Source organism: Alternaria triticimaculans (assembly GCF_023758025.1).
Source record: "Alternaria triticimaculans strain BMP 0046 chromosome Unknown scaffold_20, whole genome shotgun sequence".
NCBI lineage: Eukaryota > Fungi > Ascomycota > Dothideomycetes > Pleosporales > Pleosporaceae > Alternaria > Alternaria triticimaculans.
Genome location: NW_026055977.1, coordinates 248,699 through 272,553, shown reverse-complemented (window position 1 = coordinate 272,553; position 23,855 = coordinate 248,699). Strand labels below are relative to the sequence as shown.

Below are 23,855 nucleotides of genomic sequence, written 5' to 3'. Positions count from 1 at the left end.
CTTTAACCCTGAGCTCGTGGGGAAGACACAGCTACGGGCAGCAGCCATTTCTTTTTTTGCAAAACTACATGTGATAGACACCTACAAGACAATGGCTGGGCGGCTACTCCCCCGGCACCGTGCTTACGCCTGGAGCGCGCTACTGCGCGTCAAGCCCTTTCACCTTGGGATAGTGAAAGCCACAACACCGCTCTCACGGTGATATCGCACTACCGAGCCTTGGCATTACCCTTGGTCGCTCAACCGCCCTCGCCCTCGCCCTCACGGTTACATACTTTCGATAGCCCAAAACATCGCGGACACCTCGCGGTCCACCCAGATTACCTAGGTACCGGCGCCCACCGACACATTGATCAAAGCATAATGCGAACACCCTGGAGCCTACATCGACACCAGATTTTCAGATTTGCTTGTTCTACCCTATTGTAGTCTGCAAACTCTGCCGACATGGCGACAGATCATATTGGCCGACTGCCCGCGGAGCTGAAATGCGCAGTGGTGCGATACCTACCCGCGCTCCAGGACCGAAAGACCATGTCGCTACTCAGCAGAGACTGGGCGGTCGTAGTGATGCCAATCATGTGGGAGATCTTTACTACCGACCTCCTGGCCAAGACTGGCTCACGAAATGTGCTAGGTCTAGCATCTCCCGCCTCAAACATCGTTAAGCACGTCCGCAAAATCAACCTTCTGGACAGACCGAACGCGTTCAAAGAAGCGGACCAATTGCCACGATTGCTGGCCGCTATCCCTCGCGGTCAACTATGTGGTTTCAAGAGCGGAAGCGGCGTGCCTATCAGTACGCTCGAGCTCCTACTCCAGATACACCCGAAACTCGAACATTTTATCATCCCTGGTACCCAGATGTCGCAGATATTACAATCGCCGTGGACTGGCTCATCATTATCAGGCCTCACCCGGATGGTAGTCTCTATAAATACTCTTACCCCACGAGAGTTTCGGGAGCTATGGGTGCGATGTCCTAAGCTGACGCATATCCATATGATGCAGGGCGAAACTGTCATGCCGACGACAGCGCGGGTGAGCTTGCAGGAAGGTCATTTCGGGGCCGATACAACATCTACAGTCTCGCAAGGTGGATCAGAAACGACCCAATCGGACATGGTCAGCCTCCAACTAAGCTGCCTTTCCATCGGTCCTCTTATCCTTCCTGCGACTTTTGGCACCATGTTCCAACGGATAGACATGATTTCCCTCACCGAACTCGTCCTCGTTGGTACCGAACGCGTCGCTGAGCTGCTGGAAGCTATGTGCTCTGTATTCCAGAAGCGAGAACCCTCTCTGAGGAAGCTGCGACTTCTCGAGATGAATGAGGACGCGTCAAATGACATTCGCTCCCAGCTAGAGTTGTTTCTACTCTCTTTCCACGGACTGAGCCAGCTACATTACCAGTGCGGCAACTGCGACAAGATCGACATTGATGGCATCATCAACCACGGGGACACACTCACGGACCTACTCGTCGTCAACGGAGGTGTCCACCGACAAGATGCCACCGAATGCATGAGCGCGGAAGAGCTGGGCAAGGTCGCCATCGCATGTCCAAGCCTCGAGCAACTCTGCCTCAACCTATATGAGATCGATCCGGATACACCAGAAGGAGACTTCCTAGGCCCGAAACCATCCGTACTTTCAGAATCGACAGAGTTCGAGAAGGCTTTGAGCGCTGTTGCCAGCATGAAAAGCCTACGGCTACTACGCTTGACGAACCCGCCCAACTATCGCAAAGCCTACCACCGCCAAGGAGAGTTCATGCGCTTCTTCCGCCGATCACTCGAGAGCGGAGAGCAGCGCTACGCGTTCCAAGCCCGAGCAGACAGCATCGTACGCTACGTGGGCGATCGTGCATCGAACCTGAGGCTTCTCGCGTTCTCTCCCATGGAGTTGCTGACAAAAGCTACCTCAGCGGACAAGAACGGTCATGTTTGGCCCAACTACTTCTACACCTGCGAGCGGATGAAGGGAAATCGAGGTACGGATGTCTCAATCGCGAGGGCGGTGAGGGACTGGAAGGCAGAGATGCCGGACGCTACTATCCTAAATGAATGATGAGTTCGATCACCCTGGAGCCTACATTGGCCTTGGGTCGACTACTTTGCATGTTTTCATTTCGATGTAGACGGCAGATTTGTTCAGGATTTTCCGGGTATGAAGCGATGCAGCGACGAGCTTGCGCATACGCATGCAGTGTACAGTAGTCGTGAGAGACGATCCAAGTCAAATACCTTCGCAATGTCAAATGCGCTCGAATGCATCACGATAGCTATCAGAAACATTGCGCGTGAGTGTATTCGCCCGTGTCGTACCTCTTCTGATCTGTGGCTGCAGGTGGCGTTGCCTGTTGCCTGATGCCTGGAGTGAAACTGGTCTAGCGTAATGCATAAAGGCAAGTACAACTGCGCCAGATGAACATCCCGTCTGCCTGTCCATATTCCCCCACCACCCCACCACTCGCATTATGGCAAACCTCCTTGCACTACCAGCAGAGATATTGCGCACAGTTCTGATACACGCCGTCGACGTCCGAGGTCTCAAGCGAGGGTTACGATTGAGGCTGGTGAACAGTATGCAACAGCAATCAACGCGCAGCTGTAATGCAGCCTGCTAATTCTTCGGCAGAGGAGTTCTCTCAACAAGTGAAGGATGCGCTTCAAGAATCCGAGCTACTGGACGACGTACATGGATATCGCTTTGGCTTCTCCCACTCGCCCGAGTTTGTCGCCTTTTGGCAGACATTCCTCACCAGCAAGATCATAGGGAAGAAATGGGCCCATGTGGAGATATGCGAACGCATATATCGCGCCGCCGAGCGTCTTCGCCGGATTAGCCATCCCCAGGAAACTAACGAGAAAACACTGCACACGATCTTGCGACGATATATCCATGCCTTCTGTCGCAATCCAGTGCGCATACTGTCGAGAGCACGCTCTAAAGACCCAATTCAGTGTCGAATGTACGATCAAGCATGCCTTCTGGAGATGGCCATACTCAACGACTGTCCACAGGGAGTAAACTCTTTGCTCAATGACCCCATCTTGGACGAGATCATATCGCATTCTCTCAATCCCTGGTCCAATCCGTGTGGGACGCGTGAAAATGGACGATTTACAATAGACTGTAAACAGGACCTTGCCTCTCTTGCCGCTGAGAACGGGAACACGGCGTTACTCGAAAAGGTTTTCCTGCATCCGAGTTTCCGGCAAGAGTCAATATATGTTCGACATGAAGTCGTTGAGGCTGCATTGAGAGGGGGCCATTTGGACGTAGTGAGGTTCATCATGGAGCCGCGTTGGGACTTGCCCGGAAAGGGGCCATATCGCACTCACAGTTTGAATCAGCATACATTGGTGTCCGGAGTCTTCAAAAGTCCATCGGCCGATTTCGTCACTCAGCTCCTTGGCCTGATAGCCTCTCGTCCGATGAAAACCCATGGTATCGAAGCCGTATATCCTGGACACGACACACTCTTGTGCCTCGTCGCACGGAAGAGCCCGCAAAGAGTCGATGTGGCAGAACGACTTCTCGAACAAGGAGCTTTACTTAAACAGAAGGCGCATGTCAAGAGACGAGGAGCTGAAGCCTCCTACACTGGTTCTGACAGTCTGCTTGAACAAGCCATCAAAGGTGGCAACGAGAAGATCCTTCGCCTGCTTCTGAATCGTGGTGCGGATGCCAGGGTCCTTGACAACGATACTTTGGAAGTAGCTGTAAAACGAGGGCGTCTGGATATAGTGCGCATGTTGGTAGAGAACGGTACGCGTGTCACACCGCGGCTCCCATCGAGTGGTCGCAAGGAGCACTGGAGGTGGACAGAAGACAGGCTGATGGCGCACGCCGTGCTTACGGAGAACGAGGCACTGTGCCGATACCTGGTCGAACGTGGAGCTATCGTCAATGAACATGCCTTGTGGGCGGCTGCCGATGCATCGCTGGTATCAATGGTTCGATTTCTGGTCGACGTTGGGGCCGAGATCAATGAGCAGATGATCGAACGCGCGAAACGTTACAGTCATCCGAACGTTGCTGCCATACTGCAAGCCCATCACAACAGCACCTAAAGTCATCAACCTCCTTCCAGAAGCGCGTTCATCCGCTTCCACCTCCACCCACGTCTCGCGGCGCCCGTGCCTCCGGCAAATCAACCGACCAAGCGAGAAAGCGAAAAACGCACGCCCACCCCAGGAAACTTCCGCGTGCCAAAGGACCTACATCGGGCGCCGAACCCTGCTGGCGATTCAAAATTCAATAGCCCATCAACAAGACCAACAAGACGCGTCGCGCGCACAGAAGTCCCTGCACAGCTTGTTCAACTCAAAAGATTTCTCAACACGTAACTTTGACGAAGAAAGCTATCGAACAATTAGGTATTTGCGTAGGGCGGTGAGAAGAGAGAAGAGGCACCAAGCGCGCAATGCCCTTGGATGGGGATATGTAATCGTCAGATCTGACATGTTAGCACCGACCGTGTCCGGGTTAAGGAACTGGGAACGACGCTGTTGGTTACGTGCTGTCAGCGAGATTCGAGAAGACAACCGAACATGGGAGTATCCTGGTTTGCGCTGATGAGCCGCATGGTCCTGGTAAGAAAGTAATGATTGTGGTCACGAGGCCCGATGTAGCTTTGACAATACGACGTATCCCTCCTTTCGTGGCGCTCGAACCTTGACATGCGCCTTTTCACCCAGCCAACGTACGTGACGGTGACGTTTTCCATCGCGCATCACGCGCTAGATGGCGGGATAGACGTTTACTACCGTGATGGTCTGTTACGGCTGTTGTTTCTCCTCTGGTTAACGAACCATACACACTATATTTCCCACTTTCCCTCTCCATCTCCCATAGCATGTCACCCACTCACCCTCCCATCACCCTTCTCATCTCCCATCCCATCCCATGCAATACCTTCATAATCACTCATCCACTTCCTTAGCATTAAGCCCGTTCCGCTTTACGCCCACCTCCGAAGCTAACCAGCGGCTGTTTCATGATTATCCCTGACCAGCACACAAGGCACTAGCAGAAAGAACAGACCCATGATGGTCCCTGCGTCAAATTGATCAATGGACACTGACTCACGTACTAACGACGTTTGTTTCGAAACTAGCTAGGGTAATGCGACAGGCTGTAGCGAGTCTAGTGATGAGTGGGGAATTCGAGTGATGGGTGCTGGGTGCTGGGTTAAATTGGTAGCTTGGTAAGCTTGGTACTTGGATGTCAATGGATGATGATGCGGTGATGGAGGGAGAGGAGAGGAGAGGGGAGAGGAGAGGTATCCTTGGGGTGATCATAGAATTTTGCGATACGATGATAGATGGTTCTCGTGCGTGAATGTTTGACCGAGATGTTGTTGTGAAGGACGGTGCGTAACTGGACTATTGCTTTCAAGATCATCACCGCAATGCGTCGTTCTCGCATGAGATGGATATTCTGTCCATGCTGACCGTCCTCCACATCCCGAATCACCCTCATCACCAAGACTTTCAAGATCACCAACTTCACATCTATCACATCCACATATCACACTTGCCAACCCACCGAAGTCCCTCCGCCTCTTCCCTGTCTGCACCTGCGTATCTCACTGATGGGATGCGATTTGCCCGCCAAACGCGGTCGGTCATGGTAGTCTCGTGACAACTGCCAACCCGCTGTATCCTCATCAATCTGTTACATAGACCAGGCGTAGGGCTGCATATTCCGATCTCAAGTAGATCTTCGATTTTGCGCTTGTGGTGCAGGCATGTTGATACAAGAAACAGCGGGGACAGAGAGAGATCAACAACATCCGCGGAGGAGACAAGTTTACGATGACGAAATGATAAACATGATGGACAGGAGAAGTCGTGGGTATGGTGAATATCGCAATCACTTTATTTTGAGATGCGCACATCATTGCTGTACTCCTAGTCGCGTGTGTGTTGGGTGGAGAACACGGGGCATGATTGGCATTGCATACATACGTGTAGTCTCACGTGTGCGGTGTGAGGTTGAATCCGGTGGTCTTGGTATACCGGGGGCTAGACTGTCTCGGTGTCTTTTCTGCGCATTCGTTGTCTGAGGTACATGTATGAAGCACACCGACTTGCAAGACTAGGAAATACGATGTGTTGTCGTCCAATGGAATTTCCGCAGTCTAGTTAAGTGGAACTAAGGTATTGTCGCGTGTCACCAATCAACGCATGCAAACCACGTAGTCACAACACCGAAACCATCATAGTTTGTAAAATCGGTGCAAAAATTGAACATTCTTATTGTGGCAGCTAGGGTAAAGTGCGTCACTGTGCGTGAGCGCTACTCCGATTCAACTGTTGTCCTGCCTCTCTCGCCGATCCACCCACTAGACATTTGCGCGTGCTTAACAGAATTAACACACAATTCTCAACAAATCGAAAAAGGTATTTCCTCCACATTCGGGATATGCCAAAACAAGAACCAAAAGAAGATCCACCGCCTCAAAAAGGAGTCTCGGTTTCAGTGGCGAAGTAGAAAGAGAGAGAGAAAAAAGGAAAGGAAGAAAAGTGAGAATGGTCATGAGACATAGTGTGTTTCAAGACGGCCTCAGCCACGTATAGCAAAACAGTTGCTTTGCCGAAAATGCCCATCATCCTTGAACTCATATGAACATAATCTCTCCAGAATAGACTCAAACTCGAGGTTTGAGAAAATGGTAAAAGGAAACAACATATGGAAATGGCGGTGCGTGCGTGTGTCTGGGTATAACCCTGCGGGTCTGAAATTAGACCGCTGGCGCTTTTTACAAAGACGTATTGAAATCAAACATTGCGAATACGAAGGGGTAATAAGTTGCAGTGTTGAAAGCGAACCTGCATGGCTGAAGAATAATAGTGGTAAAGCGAGAGTGATGTTGCGCCGTAAAGATGAGAATAAGTTGCAAGTTTGTCGCTGAAATAGTAATTATCGAGATCAAAGCCGAGGCCGGGTATCATCATGAGTGAAATAGATCCCAAGCTCTTGCGCACAGTCCAATGAATTCTTCCTTCTTCTTGAGTTGAGTTTCTGGTGAGTCCCGTCCGGCTCCGAAGGGGCCGAGACGAGGTTGTTGGCGACCCAGCGGCGGGGTACCGTTGTCTTGTTCGTATTCGTCGCGGCCGCGTCTCCGTGAGCTGCCACTGCGGTGCAGATCAGGCCGCGATGGGTAGGCTGATTGTCCGTTCTTGGGCATTGGTGACGGGGGTGTTGGGGGCTGGTGGCCGCCGTAGTGGACTAGACGGGGCAGGAGATCTTCGCGGCCCCCGGATAGTTGTTGAACAGCCTCCTCTGCGGACTTGTACTCGCGGGGCCTTGAGGTTGGGGGCGGCTGTGTAAATTGTGGGGGCGGGAAGCTCGGTGAGGGCATTGGGGGCTGCACGTTGGAATGCGATGAGTGTCCGGGGCTGCCATGGTGATAGGGGTTGCGCGCTGTTCCGAGGGGCTCTGGAAAGACGTCTGAGATGGGCGGTAACCGGTTGCTGGTCTGCTGTGCGGGGACGTGGTGGATGTGTGATGATTGCGACAGGTTGGATGGGCCATTGGCCAGCTGTCGCGAGGGAGGTGCGTTGCCGCGAAGACCCGTGAAGGTTTGGTTTATCGGCGCCGACTGGATTACACGGTCGCTCGAGAAAGTCTCATGCGAGGGAGGCGCGATGGAGAGACCCGGTGGTGGCCCCTTCCGGCGGGAGGTGGAAGGAGTCTTGATTGTGCGTCCAAAGGCACCAATCTCGGTGTTCCTGGTGTCTTCCATCTGGGGTGGTCCGCCCTTGCCGCCCTTCTGGCGCGCTTCGATGATCTGCCTTTGACGCTCTCTTACATCCAAGCTCCTTTGCAGCTGCTCGCGCATGCCGGGGTCCTGGGTGTGGAAGCCGGGCGAGAGGCAGGCCATGCCGACATCGTGCAGGTTGGCGCTGCCCTGGCCCGAGGGCCGAGCGGTGAGGGCACCGGAGGAGTGCACGATGTTGTGGTTGGCTAGGTTGAGGCGCTGGGGGCGGTGCCGGGTGGTGGCAGGCATGTCTGGCGACGTGGGCTCCTTCTTGACGACGATCTTGGGGGCTGGGCCGCGAGACCTGCGAGAGGAGGGACGGTTAGACATGAGGGACATGATGTCTCTGTGGGGAGGGGACATGGAGGTGGAGGTGGGAGAGGAGGCCGAAGGAGGACGGCATGACGAGGAAGAAGATCTTGAGGAAAGACTAAACGACGTACGAAAAAGGTGAGGGCTTGGTCTCGGCTCTGTGGTGTGCACCTGGACTGGAGGAGGTAGGTGAAGCATCCTGAGGTGGCAGCTGAGAGCGAGACTTGGGCGTCACTTGGTGGGGAGAGAGAGTCGAGGGCGCGATGGGAGCATATGTCCTCGAGGAGCCGACGCCGTCAGTGGGCGCCGGTGCCGCATGCTGGGCAGGGGCCGGGGGATTGGCGACAACGGTGGTCATGGTCGCGTGTGGGCGTCCGTGGGTTGCGGTGGGAGGGGCAGATAGATTGTAGGAGGGTGAGGTGGCAGGGTCTTGTAGGAAGTCCGCTACACGAAGCGTCGAGGGCTGCGGGCAGCCTGGGCGGGTTAGAGGCTGGTGCAACACTAAGCGGGCGCAGCCGGGGGGATGGGCGGGCGCGCGTTATGCACTGGGGCGGAGAGGCAGAGATAATTCGACGTAGGAGCAGCGCGCGCAGTCGACAAGAGAAGCAACAGCACAGCGCGCTCTTTTGGGGCGCGGGTGTGGAGGGGATAAAAATGGCCCGCACAGACTTGTGTTTGCACAGGGAGCCTTGGGTACAGCGGCTGGCATGCAGTAGACGACGTGCCTCCAGACGCCAGCCGGGGGGCGGTTGGCGTGGGCCGCCCTATCGCGAGCCTCGATGCCAGGCCCTCCATGCGCTGCAGCAGTTGGGGACGCCTAGGGCGAGCAGATGGTCGCGTCGTCTGCGGGAGCTCGCTGCAGCAGACACACGCCACCCACCAACCCACTGTTTCGCATCCGCGGCCTGCCATCCATGGCGCCCACTGTTAAAATCTGCGCTGCTAACCTGCGACCGTCGTTTCCGCGACGATATTGTTGTCCATTCACACTATCCACCTCGTTCACACTATCATGTGCAGTTGTCGAGGCTGACTACTCCACCGCGCCGTCCCAGCTGCCCGTAACCTCGTCCTCACCACGACTGGCCAACACCAAATATTGGCAATGGGCCTGTAACGCGCTGCATGGCGCCCCCAGCCAATCGCACCCCCGCCAGCGCATGCCTGCCGACCGGCCCTAGACGAGCCTTCGACTTGTTTCACGCCGGCGCATCAGCGGTTTGACCACGCTCAAAGCAGCTGCCATCGACACGGACCGGAAAAGGATTAATTGGTCAGGAACATCGTTCATGGCCTCGCGTTTCAGCGAGGCCAACTCTCCAATAGCGCTAGCCGATGTTTGTTTCTCACAATCTCGCCCCCTCGCCGTGTCGGGGCTGCCCTTAGTCATTCACCCACAACCAGGGTCTGGCGTCGGCATCTCTCACACGTGGCCGGCAACGTTCGCCCGGTCCTGGGATTGAGCGCTCCTTGCCTGTCACATGTCCTCCAATCCTGGCCTCTCCTGGCTCCAAATGCGCCTTCCTCACCACGGCCTGTCGCTCCTTCCTTCTTGACTCATCTCTCACAAAGAGCCCACTCACCAGAGCCGCAACTCTGAAACATACACTCTCCGTTGCCACAGCTCCCACGCCCACCACCGGAGTCACATCCTACAAAGTATTCTCCGACCGTTGCGCAGAAACTGCCTCAATGCCGTGTCTATCTAGACCCTCGATTCTGCCGCTATCCTCCAGCCATGCTTCGGCTAGCACTGTCCGTCGCGTTTCGTCGCCGACCACCACATTCCCGTAAAATGCCAATCATTCCTTTGTTCTCCATCACGGCAAGACCCTGATATATCGCCAAGTGCATTACACATGCTCATCTCATCAGTGACACTCTTTCCTCTCGCTACTGTCCGCTCCGCTCAGCCGCCGGCCTTTCTGAATTCTTCCACATCCCCAGTCGATAGGTCGATCAGGTACCGACTCGACACCCCTCCAGGATAATTTCCAGCAGTCCATCCGCATCCGGTAATCACACCATCGCTTCTCCAATATGGAACCAGTGGGGCTTAACACCTGCTGCATCCAACCGAGCGACCGGGATAGGGCTGTCTGTCGCACTCCGTCCAATCAAGCAAAGGATCGCCCAAGGCTCTATTTTGGGCAGTGATCGTATTACCTCTAGCCATGCTGCACTCTAGCACGCGTGCCATTACCCTGCCCTTGGGAATGAGCAATTACTGCCATCTGTTGGGACAAGTCTCACATAAACGCTCTTGGCACGCTGTCCAGAGGTACTTGATTCAGGCTCGGGAATGAACCCGACGCTTTATTCTTGTGGCGTAGAGCAGTGAACAGGTCGAGTGAAGTGACAGTACCTTCGGCAAATGACATGCTTGACGGCCCGCACACAACGTGTACAGCCTGCAAACTGCATGCGGCACAGAAACCTTGCCAACGCACCTGCGCCCCTTGCTATTTCTCTCATCACAATGCCCGACTACGCTGCCCCAGATGCAGCCCGCACGACAATACCCGTGTGCGACCTTCTTCGCTGGGTAATTGCGTCAACGCAGATCTGCCGTCCCACGTTTCCACTTCACGTTCACGCACCCGCTTCAAGCCGAATGCACCCGTTGCGGCGAGCATCTGTCGTTGTACCAATACTTGGTCGGCTTCCGTAGTCGTACCGAGGTGGGCAGCGCTATGCAGTTCGACGGTTTTGGATGCAATCGCAGGAGCATCGTCGTATGGGTGGCTTGGTAGATGGGTGTTTGATCTGCGGCGTAGATCATGTTCTGTCGTGCGCCTTGAACAAAAGCAACCTCGACGAGGCTTGCCACTGAGTCACCGTCAGTGACTCACTATCACAATGGCGATCAGGGTCTTTGGCGTTCGCCAGAGTCTATTCCCAACTGGCTGTTTCATCGGAGGCAGATCGCGCGAGAACTTAGATCACCCTTATGATGCCTACGCGCGCACGAACGACAAGACTTCGGAAATTTTGCTTCGAACGGTTATTGTGCGACGGTAACATGTCACTACGCTGTCTGCAGTGCTACTACTACTACTACCCAGCATTGTAGGTATCCTCCGAATGGACGTGTCGATGATACACGGCAGATCGCCTGCAGGATCGCCCTCGTCATAGTGTTGGCTCTACGTACGCACTCCGCTCACAACATGGACGCTCCGGTGGAACGAGCATCGCGGGCGAGAAGACTACACGAACGCAACTCCCAAAGCGGCACCGAATGGCCGACCCGAAGACCTTGGACTCACTCAACGAACCGTTCAGGAGTAGGCGGGACGCGGCACTCGGGAGATCACCGCGCAAGCGACCGCTCAACAGGTGCTGTAGCGTTGTTGTCGTCATTGTCCACCTGGAGGCTGACTGTTTAGCTAGCGTATGCGTAGCTCATTCCGCTCCGTATCACTGCGTATACCCATCTTGACACCGTGCGACGGACGCTAGTCTGCCCCCTTCGGAGTTGCGCGTCTCCAAGATGGCTGTGGTCATGCTACGACATACATCGGAGAGGTTACTCGTTTCGCGTGTTAGAAGCGCGCCCGTGTCGCGTCGTAACCTCCAACACGATACCCAGTATATCAAGGTTCTCCCTGTGCGACTTCAAAGTAGAGCGGTTCAGTAGTATAGGGAAGATGGGCGTCCCAGTACAAAGAGATGAAGGTATCCGCGCAATCCCCCATGGCGAATGAATCCAAGGTAAATACACTTCAGAACATAAGCTATTACCGTCAGTCGTAGACTTCTCGCCCCCTGTCAGTGTATGATTACTACTCACTCCCCTATCAGACGGGAATGAACCCAAATCTCGGACATTACTCCGCTGTCTAGTGTGAAAGCTAACAAGATGGAATACACGATATTAAGGGCTAATACCATGGAATTCTGTAACAGAACACCACACTCTAAGCGCACTGCGTAGCCTCTACGGGTATCAGTACCTACTACTAATCAAACAAGGACCGGATAGGAACGTTAGTAAATGAGGTGAAGCGGACAGACCAAGCGTACACATCATTTTCGATCGAGAAGAACACGTTCTTTGCATCAACTTACTTTAGTCAACAATAACAACGAGAGAAGACTAAAATGAACTTGATATACGAGAAAGAAAAACCACGTCGTCGAGATCTGCACTACATGGTTCGGCGAGGGACAAGAGGTCACTTCAATCAGTGCACGATGCCACTCTAATCGCTAGCAATTAGCTTTTTTATCGTTCTGACCTCCTGGACCTTCTTGTTAACACTACATTCAAATTTGTAGACACGAATAAGCTCTTTGTGTCCATTCTGTTCGGCGCCTATGACCACTTCAAGCGAACGTTGCAAGAAAGTGCCTCTCGAGAATTGTAATATCAACTTCAATCCATATCCTCATCTATCAACTTCCTCCAACGACATCCCGACATCGCACGTCCCCTTCTCTCCTCTCCTCTCCTCTCCTCTCCATCACCCTCTCCAATAGCCTATTCAGCCTTCTCAAGCATCGGGTCCAAGACCCATGGCTCGGATCCGACACCAGCAATCGACGGCTCTCGACGTATTGCCTCATGTGGTGACTGCGCCACCTAACGGACATGTCCTTCGGATCCGACACCAGCTTTCAACAGCTTTCGATTTATTGCCTTATGTAGTGACTGTGCCGTCCAACGGACAAATCCTTCGGATCCGACAACAGCAATCGACGACTCTTGAAAGATTGCCTCATGTGGTGACTGCGCTACCCAACAGAGATATCCTTCAGATCCAAAACCTGGGTTCGGACAAACTACGCAGAAGTTAGGATAGTAGCCGCTCTTGCCTAATATTACGCTGCGGAAGACATTATAGTGCATACCTATAGGCTTATTAATTACTAGTCTACTAATTTAATTTCTTTTATTATTTTACTTTTAAATCTTAACTAAAATATATTTTACTTAATTTTTAAACTCTTTATAACTTTAGCTTTTAATATTAATAAAAAAGTTATTATTACTAGTAGTAATAGTTTAAGTAAAAACTCTTTTATAAAGTTATTTAAAAGTATTATATTTACTTTAAGTAAAAAATTTAATATTAGTACTAAAGCTTATATTACTATAAATAAAATTAGCTACTACTATAAAGTAAAAATTTACTTATAAATTTACTTTTTTAGAGTAATTATAAATAGCTTTAAAAAGTATAGTAAAGTTAGTAAACTTTTACTACTTAATATAAAAGTTATTAATAAAATAAGTAGTATATATTAAGTAACTAAAGTATACTTATAATATTAAGCTTACTTATTAAGAAGTAAAAGTAAAAGTAGTTACTATTTTAAAGTATATAAATAAAAATAAATATAAAAAAATTAATATATAAGTATAAAGATTTTATAATTTTATTTTTTTTAAGTATTATTAGTAGTATATAACTATAATAGTGTACTTTAGTTATTAAGTTAAGATTTTTTTAAATTTCTATAGTTAAGATACTAAAGCTAAGGCTTACTCAGACACATGATGGCCGCCCTTGATGTCTGCTTAGGGCGATTTTGCAAGGTTCTTAGATTACTGGAGGAGGAAGAGGGGATTGTGACGCCGGTGTGGGATGGGGGGTTCGTATCTTGTGTCGCATCAGTAGGTCAACCAATGTCATGATGTCGCCTTGTGAAAGCTAGATGATTCCGGGTTGAGATCTTGAAAGTCCTTTCGTAGAAATATCAAAGATATTTGCATGCGGCGATCGAGTACGAAGACGGTGGAGAGCTCTTTATTTCGTAGATTTCAATCGTGTGAAAGCTAAACTACTACTCCTGCGTCTATTCCAACCCGTTCTGATCTTAACATTTGAGTTGTGGAAGCTATGCAAAGCTCCAGAAACCGTAAAGATATAAAACTCATAGTACGAAGAATGAGTTCGTCGCTGATTTACTCGTTATGTACTGCGCATGCTACAACGAGGACGACGGTGACTGTGTTAAACTGCTACTAAATTCACATTGATTCACCCTTATCTTGCTACTCTGTAAGTTTAAGTATAAAAGGTGGTAATAACAAACTGGGCTGGTACGCTCGAAGCAGTGATGTGGTAAGGGATGGCGGGTGTGCCCAGGTGGTCTCGCAAGTCTCTTACTTCGGCTTTGACGGCCAAGCATAAGGCTTGATTGTCCGTAAATGAGAACTTTTCTTCTTTTCTCTTTTCTTCACGATACGAGCAATGTTGAGGTTTCGAAGAACGAGGCTGGTGTAGTACGCACTGTGCGCAAGTCACGAGAAGGTTGGTGCACACTACCTTTTGCGCATCGCGAGTACGAGGTCAGTAGATTCTTCTTTGAACACTCCAAGCTCTGGAGAGAGTAACAACACGCGATGTCATGTGCGACCCGCATTAGCACAATGCGGGGTGCTGGCATCTTCCTGGCTGTTGATAGGCAGGCCATGAGCGACGGGGCTGTGACGGGCGGCTCGAGCAGTGCTCGGCCAAGGCAGGAAATCACGAGGTTGGGATCTAGGCGATGGGTTGGCATTCGCGGTGTGGTTTGAAGTTGAAACTAATTGAGTAGTTTTGTGAGTTTTGGTAACTACGATGCCGGGTTTGATGGGGGAGTGCCTGTCAGGGTGCAGGAAAAGCACCCCATGGGTGCGCAGAGACCGGCGCAGCGGTGAGGCTGGAGTATCACAAGTCTTGCAAAAGCAAAAAGCAGCATAGTTGCCCTGCGTCGAGCACATCGTTTCGTGATTGGAGCGCATTCCGTCCTCGTCTGGATGTGGACGGGCAATCTGAAGGAGATGACCAGCGCAGGATCGCGCAAACCCCCAAATCTCCAGTGACTGGCTGAGAAGCCATCGAAGACAAGGAAATAGCCCGTCCCAAAGAACTGACAGAACTACTGTTCACCAATCTATTGCCTACCTTGGCCAGAACACGCCTGGCGAGCCCGCATCTCCACAAGTCAAACGTCACACTTACCTAATCCCCGTACCCCTACGCATGCCATCCCTCTAAAACACGCACACCCAGCCCCCCCTTTCCCAACACAGCGCGTATCGCACACACGCATCATCCAAAAGCGAAATGACATGCAACGCCAATGCCGTCCCAAAACCTGCATTGGCAGTGGATGGATGAAAATGCGCATTAAGTTGTTCTCGATCTCGTCGATGGCCTGGCTAGCGGGTAAAACGAAGTGGGGATGCCAAATGTGCGACGGGCGGGAGAAAACAAGAACAGGGGTACGGGTCAAGGAAGCGTGCCGCCTGGCGCAGCAGACGTGCATCATACCCGTCTCTTTTTGGACGACTGGTCGCGACGGAAAAAGAAGCTACGTCATACGGGGGCTGGGACAAGGCCACCTCGTGCAGGTTTGGGAATGGGTCTTAAAGTTGGCACTGCCACATCTTCTTTGTCCTTGCATTACTTCTAACCTTTTGCCATCTACGCTGCATCTAATACCCATCTACCACTTTACTAATTCCTACGGTATTTCGACGTTGGGACGTTGAAAGTTTATTGTCGCTTGCAGGCTATCGCGCAATCGTCACCCGACGGGAACACGGATAATCGATCGTCAACGGTCGCTGATCATCGAAGAACATCACCGAGATAGAACCGCAGAAGTCATGTCTGGCGTACAGGAAAAACAGCTCCATGAGTACGTTATCCCTGCGTCCAATGCGCCGCGACGCGCATCGTCGCGTTCGCGATGAGATGGGATTGCGCGTCTGCATTACCAACCCTTGCGCAACGAACTAACCCACCAACCACAGGCTCCTCTCCCGCTCCATGGTCGACATCTACGTCGGCCCCGAGAACACGCACTGGATCCTGCACGAGAAACTACTCTGCTACCACTCGCCCTTCTTCCGCAAGATCTTCTACTCCAAAGCCAACTCAGCGTCGCGCACGCAATCCTTCGGGCTCCCGGACGAAGAAGATGCGCCCTTCAAGACCTTCGTCGGCTGGCTCTACAGCTCCTCGCTGCCCGTCCCGCGCGAGGAAGCCGACCTGGGCGTCTGCTTCGACCTGTACCTGATGGCCGAGAAGTTCGAGATACCAGGCCTCGTCGCCGACGTCCTGCAGGTCGTCCGCGAATGGTACAAGTACAGCGACAGCTACCCCGGTTTGCGTCGCGTGCAGTACATCTACGCAAACACCGAGGAGGGCAGTCCCATGCGCCACATGCTCGTCCACGCCGTCGCGCGCATGATGGTTATCGAGAAGGGTATCCCTGCGCACTGGGACAAGGCGCTGCGTAAGAACGGGCAGCTCGCTGTTGACATCATCAAGGCGATCCAGGACTGGCGTCTTGAAGAGGAGGTCGTGCCTGATGCGCGTGAGGAGCCGGCTGAAGCTGAGGACCTCGTTGATGTGGAGCAGGAGACGCAGAAGTTGGATGAGGAGGCAGAGCAGGAGATCGATGATGATGTTCGTGCGGAGCGCGCGGAGGAGGCAGATGACTCTGAGGATACCGTCGTCGAGAGCCCGACTAATGAGAGCAAACGCCCGCAGCCTAAGTCGAAGCAGAGTGGCAAGGATGTGGGACAGGACTTGAAGAGCAAGGATAATGGTCTTGTTAAGGACTTCAAGAAGTTCAGCCTCAAGGAGATGCCGAATGAGATGACTAATGCCGACTACGGTACTCTTCGCGCGTAGGCTGGGCCGTCTTATCTTTCGCCACTTACCTTCACATTTGGATTCAATTTGCATGATTTCTTGCTCTGTAGGGGGGGAAATATATATCCGGCGTTTGGGATCTGGGGTTCTTGGGACATTTCTATCTTTCTCTTCTTTCTTGGTAACTTTCACTTCGAAAAAAGAGAGAATAATGTCTTAGTAGCCTTTAGGGATTGGGTTTTTTCTGTAGTTGGAAGTTTGCAATTGTAACATCAATTACCTTCATCATCTTCAAATGCCTACGCACTGTACACACAAGACCAATCTTGACAACATAGATTGATATTAAACCAGAGCTACGGTGAAATTTACACACAGAAAATATAACGGGAACTATACATCCCTCACCCCATAATAGTCTCGCCAGATGGTCTTCTAACAAATAATGCTCTCGGCGCATTCCCATTGGAACATGTAGTTACCGCATTCACACAGATACCACCACCACCTCTGCAGCACGTATTTACAACACACAGCTGATTGGTCGCACAGTCCTCGTTGACCTTGCATTGGGGGCTGCTGCAGGAAGTAGTTCCGGGCACACACAGACCGCCACCTCCAGCGACGGAACCGCAGATACATCCTGAACCGCAGTAGACATACTTGGTGCAGGAAGAGGGGGCACAATTTGGGTTCGTGCACAGCCCACGAGCGCAACCGCCACTTGCACACACATTACCACACGCGCCGCAGTTGTTAGGATCGGTTTGGAAGTCTGGTCCTGCTGTAGTGGTGGCCGTTGCAACAACCGTCATAGTCGGGGTCAAAGTTTCCATTCCAGCGATTTTCTGGGTCGCTGTGGTGGTCACAGTGACGACGGTTTCGGTGAAGGCGGTAGAAGTCGAGATGCTACTTTCGGTGGCGGTGCTGCTGACGACTACAGTGACAGTGGGGGTTGCGAGGGAGAGACATTCGCAGGCTTTGGTGACTTGCGCACATTCGTATTGCTGGAGACCTTCTGGGGCGGTTGGGCAGAGTGTTGGGGGAGGGAGGACGGGTTCGGGTGTGGATGATGGTTCGGTGGTGGTTGAAGGTACGATGGAAGAGGACTCTGGGGTGCTGGAAGGTGCTGTGGAAGAAGCCTCGACAGAGCTGAGGGTGATTGTGGAGGATGTCTCCATAGTGATTGAAGTTGTTGCGACGGATGACTCTACGATGCTCGAGAGAGTAGAGTAAGCCGGCTGCATTACTCTCGAGTACGCGTACGACGCCTGCGATGCAGTCGAGTAGGCCAGATGCGACGCTTGCGCTGTGCCCAGCGTTTGCGACGAGATGATCTCTACCGCACTGGAAGGCTTCACAACCGGGTAGCTTGCTGTGCTCGAGCACTTTGCGGATGTAGATGAAGGAGTCGCAGTAGTCGAGGGCTTCTTACTCTTAGTGCATGATGTGCTGCTGGAACTGAGCGTCTGTACATAATCGCGTTTGATGGGTGCTTCGGCTGTCACTGTTACTACCGTTGCCGTCGCTGGGCATAGCTGTACTTCGGTAGTTCTAGGTATGTTAGAGTGTGTAGATGCGGCATCCGTGCGAAGTGACTTACGTGGTAATGGTTACTAAGACTGCATCGGCTGTCAAGGTCGTAGTGCCGGTAATTGTAGTTTCGTCGGTGTTTGTGAAAGACTCTGTGAGTGTGGTCGTCTCAAGAGTGTCTGTAGTTGAAATGACAGTCGATGTGCTTATTGCGCTCGAAGTGACGGTGACGGTGGGGATGGCCAGGAGCGACGAACAGAATTCCGCAGCTGTCGGCACCGCACGTAGCTCATCGACAAGAGGCGAAAGAAGTTGACACTTCGAATCTTTGGTGCCTGTGAGTTCAGGAATCTCTTCTTGAACAGAGCTGGCAACTGCCAAAGAGAGAAGGAGGGAGGTGATGGATGTGCGCATTTTGATGAGGTTTTCCGATTCTGGGCCGACTGTGGACGTTTGTTCCTGCCACTGGAGAAGAAGATGATTTGAGTGAATATTATACTAGACGGCCACGGCAGCATATATACACCTTCCAAAGAGTTCGCGTGTGGAACCATTCTCGTGGCGCTCGATATGGCTGAGCTGAAGCAGGGCCAGACGAGGTCATTCGGGCATTCCGACGGCGACTTTGCTCGCATTGCTACCACTTGCAAGTTCTTAACGACCACGGAAGCGAAATGGCTTTCGATCTAAATCCACGAAGGTGTAAGCTCCTTGCTCGAACGCCAAGTTGTGGATAGAAACTTGACTCGAATAGGTCCCTTCACAACGAAGAGGCTGTAAAACTAGATCAGATAACCCAGAACGATCTAGCACATCTATAAAAGACACGCAGGGACTTCGTGGCGTATCGAATGGACAATGCGTCACGATGGAATGGGTTGGTGGGAGGCTTGAGGTGTACCTGACTAGTGCAGATCTGGGGAAAGCCTCATCTAGGCCGTCCTAGATCTTCATCCCCTGTCTGTGCTTGACTGCGGACAACGCGATAGTTGACGCCGCATCTTACGATAATCGAATCGTGGACTCATCAGTTACTCGTCACATAATGAAAGTCACTTTCCAGAAGAATGAATATGAAGACGATAGCGAAGTCTGTAGAACACTTGAAGAAGGGGTATCTTTGATTGCAGGCGACAAATATTGAAAGTATTCGAAAAATGCCCGTACAGGCTATTGAGCAGTACGGCGCTCGTCGGGCATGTTCTTCCGTTCTTTCGCCGTGACCTTCTTGCGACGGCGTTCGATGACCTTTTCGCGCTGCTTCGATTTCATGTTCTGGAAGCGGTCGACCAATGCGATCTTCTTTTGCTCGGCTGGGATATATTGTCAGTACGTGCTTGCTGGAATGGAGGGTATGCAAGAACTTACACTTCTTCAGGAAGAATGGCTGCTTTCCCTCCTTGACAAGCTCCTTCTCCTTCTTCTTGTGCTCCCGTGTCACCTCCTGTAGCTTCTCCTTGTTCTCGCGGGCCTTTTGTTGAGACTCCATAGAGAGTAGCTTCTTCTTCAGCTGCTCCTGCTCGACTGGATTCTTCGTCTTCTTGATAGTCTGGCGCAGTTCAGAAATCTCAGACTTTCGGTAGTCGTTAAGGAAATCGTAACGCTTTTTGACCACAAATTCATCGGGCTGGGGCCCTGAGGCATTGTCGAACCGGGGGTCGCGGAAGACTGGCTTCTTCACATCGACCACATTTCGCTTACGTGACACCGCACGCTTGCTCGACTGGACAGCGGGGGCGTGTTTGCTCGAACGCGCTTTTGGAGCTGCGTCGGAGTCGGAGTCTCCACCCTCGTCGGCTTCCTGAGTGTCAAACTTGCTCTCGCTCTTGTCTTTGCTCTTCTTGTCCGTCTTCGCTTTCTTGCTGGGCTGTGCACCGTTTGCGAGCTTTTCAGCCTTGATCTGCCGTAACCGCTCCCTCAACGCTTCCAGTTTATCCTCTTGTGATTTAGATGTGTCGTCGCCTCGTTTTCGCTTCCGGTCGGCGGGTTGCTGTTTTGAAATGGCGTCCTGTGCTTTGGCTAGTGCTCCAAAAGAGACTTTGCTCATTTGCGCTTTTACTTGGTCATCGTCGGAGGCGTCTGACTTGGTGATGTTAGCGGCATGCGCTGGCAGAATTGAAGTCTTGGAGGCTTACCATGTCCTCGTCTCCTGATTCCCCATCTTCCTCGCCATCTGAACTGATCACGTTACCGCCTTCATCTGCCTCGATTACAGACGCAGAAGAGGATCGGTCGGTGACCTCGTAGTAGCTCTCGGCGTCTGAACTGTCTTCGGCGGCGCGCAGAGTGCGATCCAACTTGCTCGCGAGCACCATTACAAAGCGTGGATTTGAGGATGTTGCCGTGTAAGCGCTTGTTGAAGGTGTATTGGAATCGGGTTCTTTCGCGTTCTTCTTCGCCGCGGTCTCCAACATTTTTGTGGACCCCACCTGCCGGGGGTTTGATTCGCCGACAGGGCCGACAGACAGGCAACTGCGCCCAAATTTCGAGTGCGCCTTCCACCGTTGGGCTTCATGCTGCGTGCTCTCCGTCTTCACCTCACCAGGCTTTTCACCGCTCACCCCTCCCGTCCCGCCGAGCGTCTGTCGCTATCGCACGTGCTCCATGGCCGCAGTCGCATCAGCTCGGTACAGCATCCCCCACTGCGCTCCAGTCGCAACTTCCTCCACTAACACCGACAACTTCAAGACCAAGACAGGTCGAGACAGCACTCCCCACGGGCGCCCGCTCTCTGCCTCCGCAAGCGCCAGCATGAACGAGTCATGGAATCCGAATGCGATGCCCTTCCGCCCGGGCGGCTTTGACCGTCGCGAGCAGAGCTTTGGCGCCTTCGAGAACCAGCTTCCACCACCACCCCCTCCTCAGTTCCAGGGACCACCACCAGGACCATACGGGCCGCCGAATGGCTTCTTCAACCAGAACTTTGCGCCGCCTCCGCCGCCGCCACAGCAGCCCCCGCACATGTTCAGCAACCAGCACCATGACTTCGCAATTCACCAGCAAGCCATGGCATACCACCACTGGATGGTGCAGAACGGCCACCCGCATCACCCACCGCCGCCGCCCCCTTTCCCGCTAGGTCCAGAGGCCTTTGCGGGGCGCCCACCGCCACACATGCCGCCTCATGGCCAGCCGCCGTTTGGTGGGCCGCCATTTGGCCAGCAGCCATACGGACATCAGGCGCATCACGGTGGGCCCCCGCCCATGCCTCATCAGCAACACCAGATGTACCCGAACCGCCCGCCCTACCATATGATGCAACAGCAGGCAAACTTCCCGCATGGAGCAAGGAACGAGGACATACAGTATGCTTTCGATGCCTTGTTGAAGGGTCTGAAGTCAAAGAGCCGCACCGCTAATACTCAGAACAGGGCACCAACTCCTCCAGGCAAGAAGTCAAAGTCTGGGCTTACTGCCAACGGGCAAGCTAAGCAGAAAGAGTATGGTACCCTCCACCGCATTGCTTCGTTTGAAGCCAAGTGCTCTCGAATTAACAAACCTCACAGTACTCCCAAAGCACCCAAGGCACCCAAAGCGGCCGGCGAAAAGAAGGGACGCTATGGTGACGAAAAGATTATGCTCCCTGCGCCGCAGCCTACGCAAGAGTATTTGGACCAGGCCGCTGCGGAGCCTACCACCAACGAGACACTGGGCCAAATGCTGGTTATCCTGGATCTCAACGGCACGGTGCTCTTCCGCCCCAATAAGAACGCCAAGACTATGATCGAGCGCCCATACCTGAAGCCTTTCCTGCGCTACCTTTTCGAGAACTTCAAGGTCATGGTGTGGTCTAGCGCGAGGCCAGACAACGTGAAGTCTCTAGTCAGCCAAGCATTAGACAACGATCTCCGGTCGAAGCTCGTCGCTCAATGGGCCCGCGACAGTTTTGGACTATCGCCGACAAACTATCAGCAGAACGTGCAGGTATACAAGAACCTGAAGCTAGTGTGGAGTCGAAGTCAGATCCAGTCTTTCCATCCGGATTATGAGGCCGGCAGTCGCTTCGGCCAGCACAACACGGTGCTGATTGACGACTCTTCGCTCAAGGCAAGTGCGCAGCCGCACAACCTCCTGGAGATCCCCGAGTTTTGCGCTACTCCAGAGCAAATGCAAGGGGACGTGCTCCGAGAGGTAGCAGGTTACTTGGAGGCATTGAGGAGGCAAGCGGATGTATCGCAATTCATCAAGAAGGTTCCGTTCACTGCCGGCGGAGGCTGGACGTTCGACTGGCCTGACGCGGATGCTGGCGGTGGCGAGATGACCAGCAAGGTGTCAGCGGGTAATGCTCCTACTACGAGTAAGAAAAAGAACAAGAAGAAGCAGGCCAATGCTGCGGCAGCTGCAGCAAGTAGAACTAACACTCCTTTGTCACAGACAATTGATACCCTCGCAGCCGTGTCGCTAGCCGCACCTGCGCAACAGCAACACCAGCAGCAGCAACACCAGCAGCAGCAACACCAGCAGCAGCAACACCAGCAGCAACAACAAGCGCAGATGCAACAACACCAGCAAATGCAGCCTCAGCAGCAGCATGCGTAAAAGCAATTTCATTTCGACAGACGGAAAGGGAAGGAAGTACACATGTACAATCTTTGGACGCGAAGGCGCGGTTTGCCGACTGGGTGCAGGTGATTGCATAGGTAGCTTGGATTTAGCGGATGTCTTCTCTATGTACCAAAAGTATGCGATATGACGGCCGATCATAATGTACAGCTTCGAGCTGAAAACTTCAATGCCAGTATTACTCAATGTATTCTGCATTGTCCGACTTCACTACATCTGGGAGTGTTGCTCATTATCCACTCGTGCCCCGCCATGCCCCGCACCTGTGACTCCAGACTACATTGGAAGGTGTGACCCTCACTATGACATCTCACTCACGCACTTGGGGAGAACTGAGGGCCATGTTCAGCGCAAGCTCGCTCTACGTCTTCGTGTCCATACGTATATATTGTGACTAACGTTTCATTTCTCCATCGAACAACAACAAAGACAGGTCGCTTAGCTCAGTTGGTTAGAGCGTGGTGCTAATAACGCCAAGGTCGCGAGTTCGACCCTCGTAGTGACCATCCTTCCGGGCTTGCCCGTAACTTTCTTTTTGCTTTCTTTCTCTTTTTGTGAGAATACTATGTCCAAAAGAGTATTCAAAGTCTAGTAGCAAAGGTGGCGAGAAGATGGCAGGATTTTATATCTTTTTGCTGCTGTGAAGTGGGAGGGAAGTCACAACCCGACTCGAGCAGAAATGTAAACATGGAAGGGGCAATAGAGATGTGCTAGGAGGCTACGTTGTCTTAGGATCTTGTGAAGTTAAGTTTTTAGACCAACGTAGGCGGCACGCCTGTTCGGCTTCTTACTTGTACGGCTGATAATACAAATAAGCTAGAAGTCTACATTGCCTTAGGCAGGTTTAAAACTTCGTTTCTCGCCCTGATGTAGGCTGCACGCCTGCCCGATCATTTACCTGTGCCAGGTAGAGTGACACATGTGCGAAGCAACAACATGAACAGCCAATAGTGACTCCCGACTGCATTTCAGACAATACTGTCATAGTAGCTCCCTGTGTGCTCTTTGAGATAAGTCGCAGTTGTCTGCATACGTTCATTGTTCGTGTATACCGTACAATCATCCCATCATGATAT

At 52.4% G+C, this 23,855-nt stretch overlaps 6 protein-coding genes and 1 non-coding gene across 7 annotated transcripts; 5 read left to right on the top strand and 2 right to left on the bottom strand.

Annotated features, from left to right (window-relative positions):
* Positions 1 to 447: 447 nt before the first annotated feature.
* J4E78_009389 (uncharacterized protein) lies at positions 448 to 2,070 on the top strand (the record flags this gene model as incomplete). Its single annotated transcript, XM_049369981.1, has 1 exon — positions 448 to 2,070. The coding sequence occupies one exon, from the start codon at positions 448 to 450 to the stop codon at positions 2,068 to 2,070; it is 1,623 nt and encodes a 540-aa protein (XP_049218290.1).
* A 1,370-nt stretch (positions 2,071 to 3,440) lies between these two features.
* Positions 3,441 to 4,079, top strand: J4E78_009388 (uncharacterized protein; the record flags this gene model as incomplete). The annotated part of the gene is made up of 1 exon (XM_049369980.1): positions 3,441 to 4,079. The coding sequence occupies one exon, from the start codon at positions 3,441 to 3,443 to the stop codon at positions 4,077 to 4,079; it is 639 nt and encodes a 212-aa protein (XP_049218289.1).
* A 2,885-nt stretch (positions 4,080 to 6,964) lies between these two features.
* J4E78_009387 (uncharacterized protein) lies at positions 6,965 to 8,444 on the bottom strand (the record flags this gene model as incomplete). The annotated part of the gene is made up of 2 exons (XM_049369979.1): positions 6,965 to 8,078; positions 8,218 to 8,444. 2 exons carry the CDS (start codon positions 8,442 to 8,444, stop codon positions 6,965 to 6,967), a joined length of 1,341 nt encoding a protein of 446 aa, XP_049218288.1.
* A 7,245-nt stretch (positions 8,445 to 15,689) lies between these two features.
* On the top strand, positions 15,690 to 16,722 carry J4E78_009386 (uncharacterized protein; the record flags this gene model as incomplete). The annotated part of the gene is made up of 2 exons (XM_049369978.1): positions 15,690 to 15,721; positions 15,837 to 16,722. 2 exons carry the CDS (start codon positions 15,690 to 15,692, stop codon positions 16,720 to 16,722), a joined length of 918 nt encoding a protein of 305 aa, XP_049218287.1.
* Positions 16,723 to 19,386: 2,664 nt separating this feature from the next.
* Positions 19,387 to 20,531, bottom strand: RRP36 (rRNA biogenesis protein rrp36; the record flags this gene model as incomplete). The annotated part of the gene is made up of 3 exons (XM_049369977.1): positions 19,387 to 19,529; positions 19,585 to 20,299; positions 20,352 to 20,531. The coding sequence occupies 3 exons, from the start codon at positions 20,529 to 20,531 to the stop codon at positions 19,387 to 19,389; spliced, it is 1,038 nt and encodes a 345-aa protein (XP_049218286.1).
* Positions 20,532 to 20,967: 436 nt separating this feature from the next.
* On the top strand, positions 20,968 to 22,755 carry J4E78_009384 (uncharacterized protein; the record flags this gene model as incomplete). Its single annotated transcript, XM_049369976.1, has 1 exon — positions 20,968 to 22,755. The coding sequence occupies one exon, from the start codon at positions 20,968 to 20,970 to the stop codon at positions 22,753 to 22,755; it is 1,788 nt and encodes a 595-aa protein (XP_049218285.1).
* A 456-nt stretch (positions 22,756 to 23,211) lies between these two features.
* On the top strand, positions 23,212 to 23,285 carry J4E78_009383. Its single transcript has one exon. It is a non-coding gene; the product is annotated as a tRNA-Ile (tRNA).
* The last annotated feature ends 570 nt before the right edge of the window (positions 23,286 to 23,855 follow it).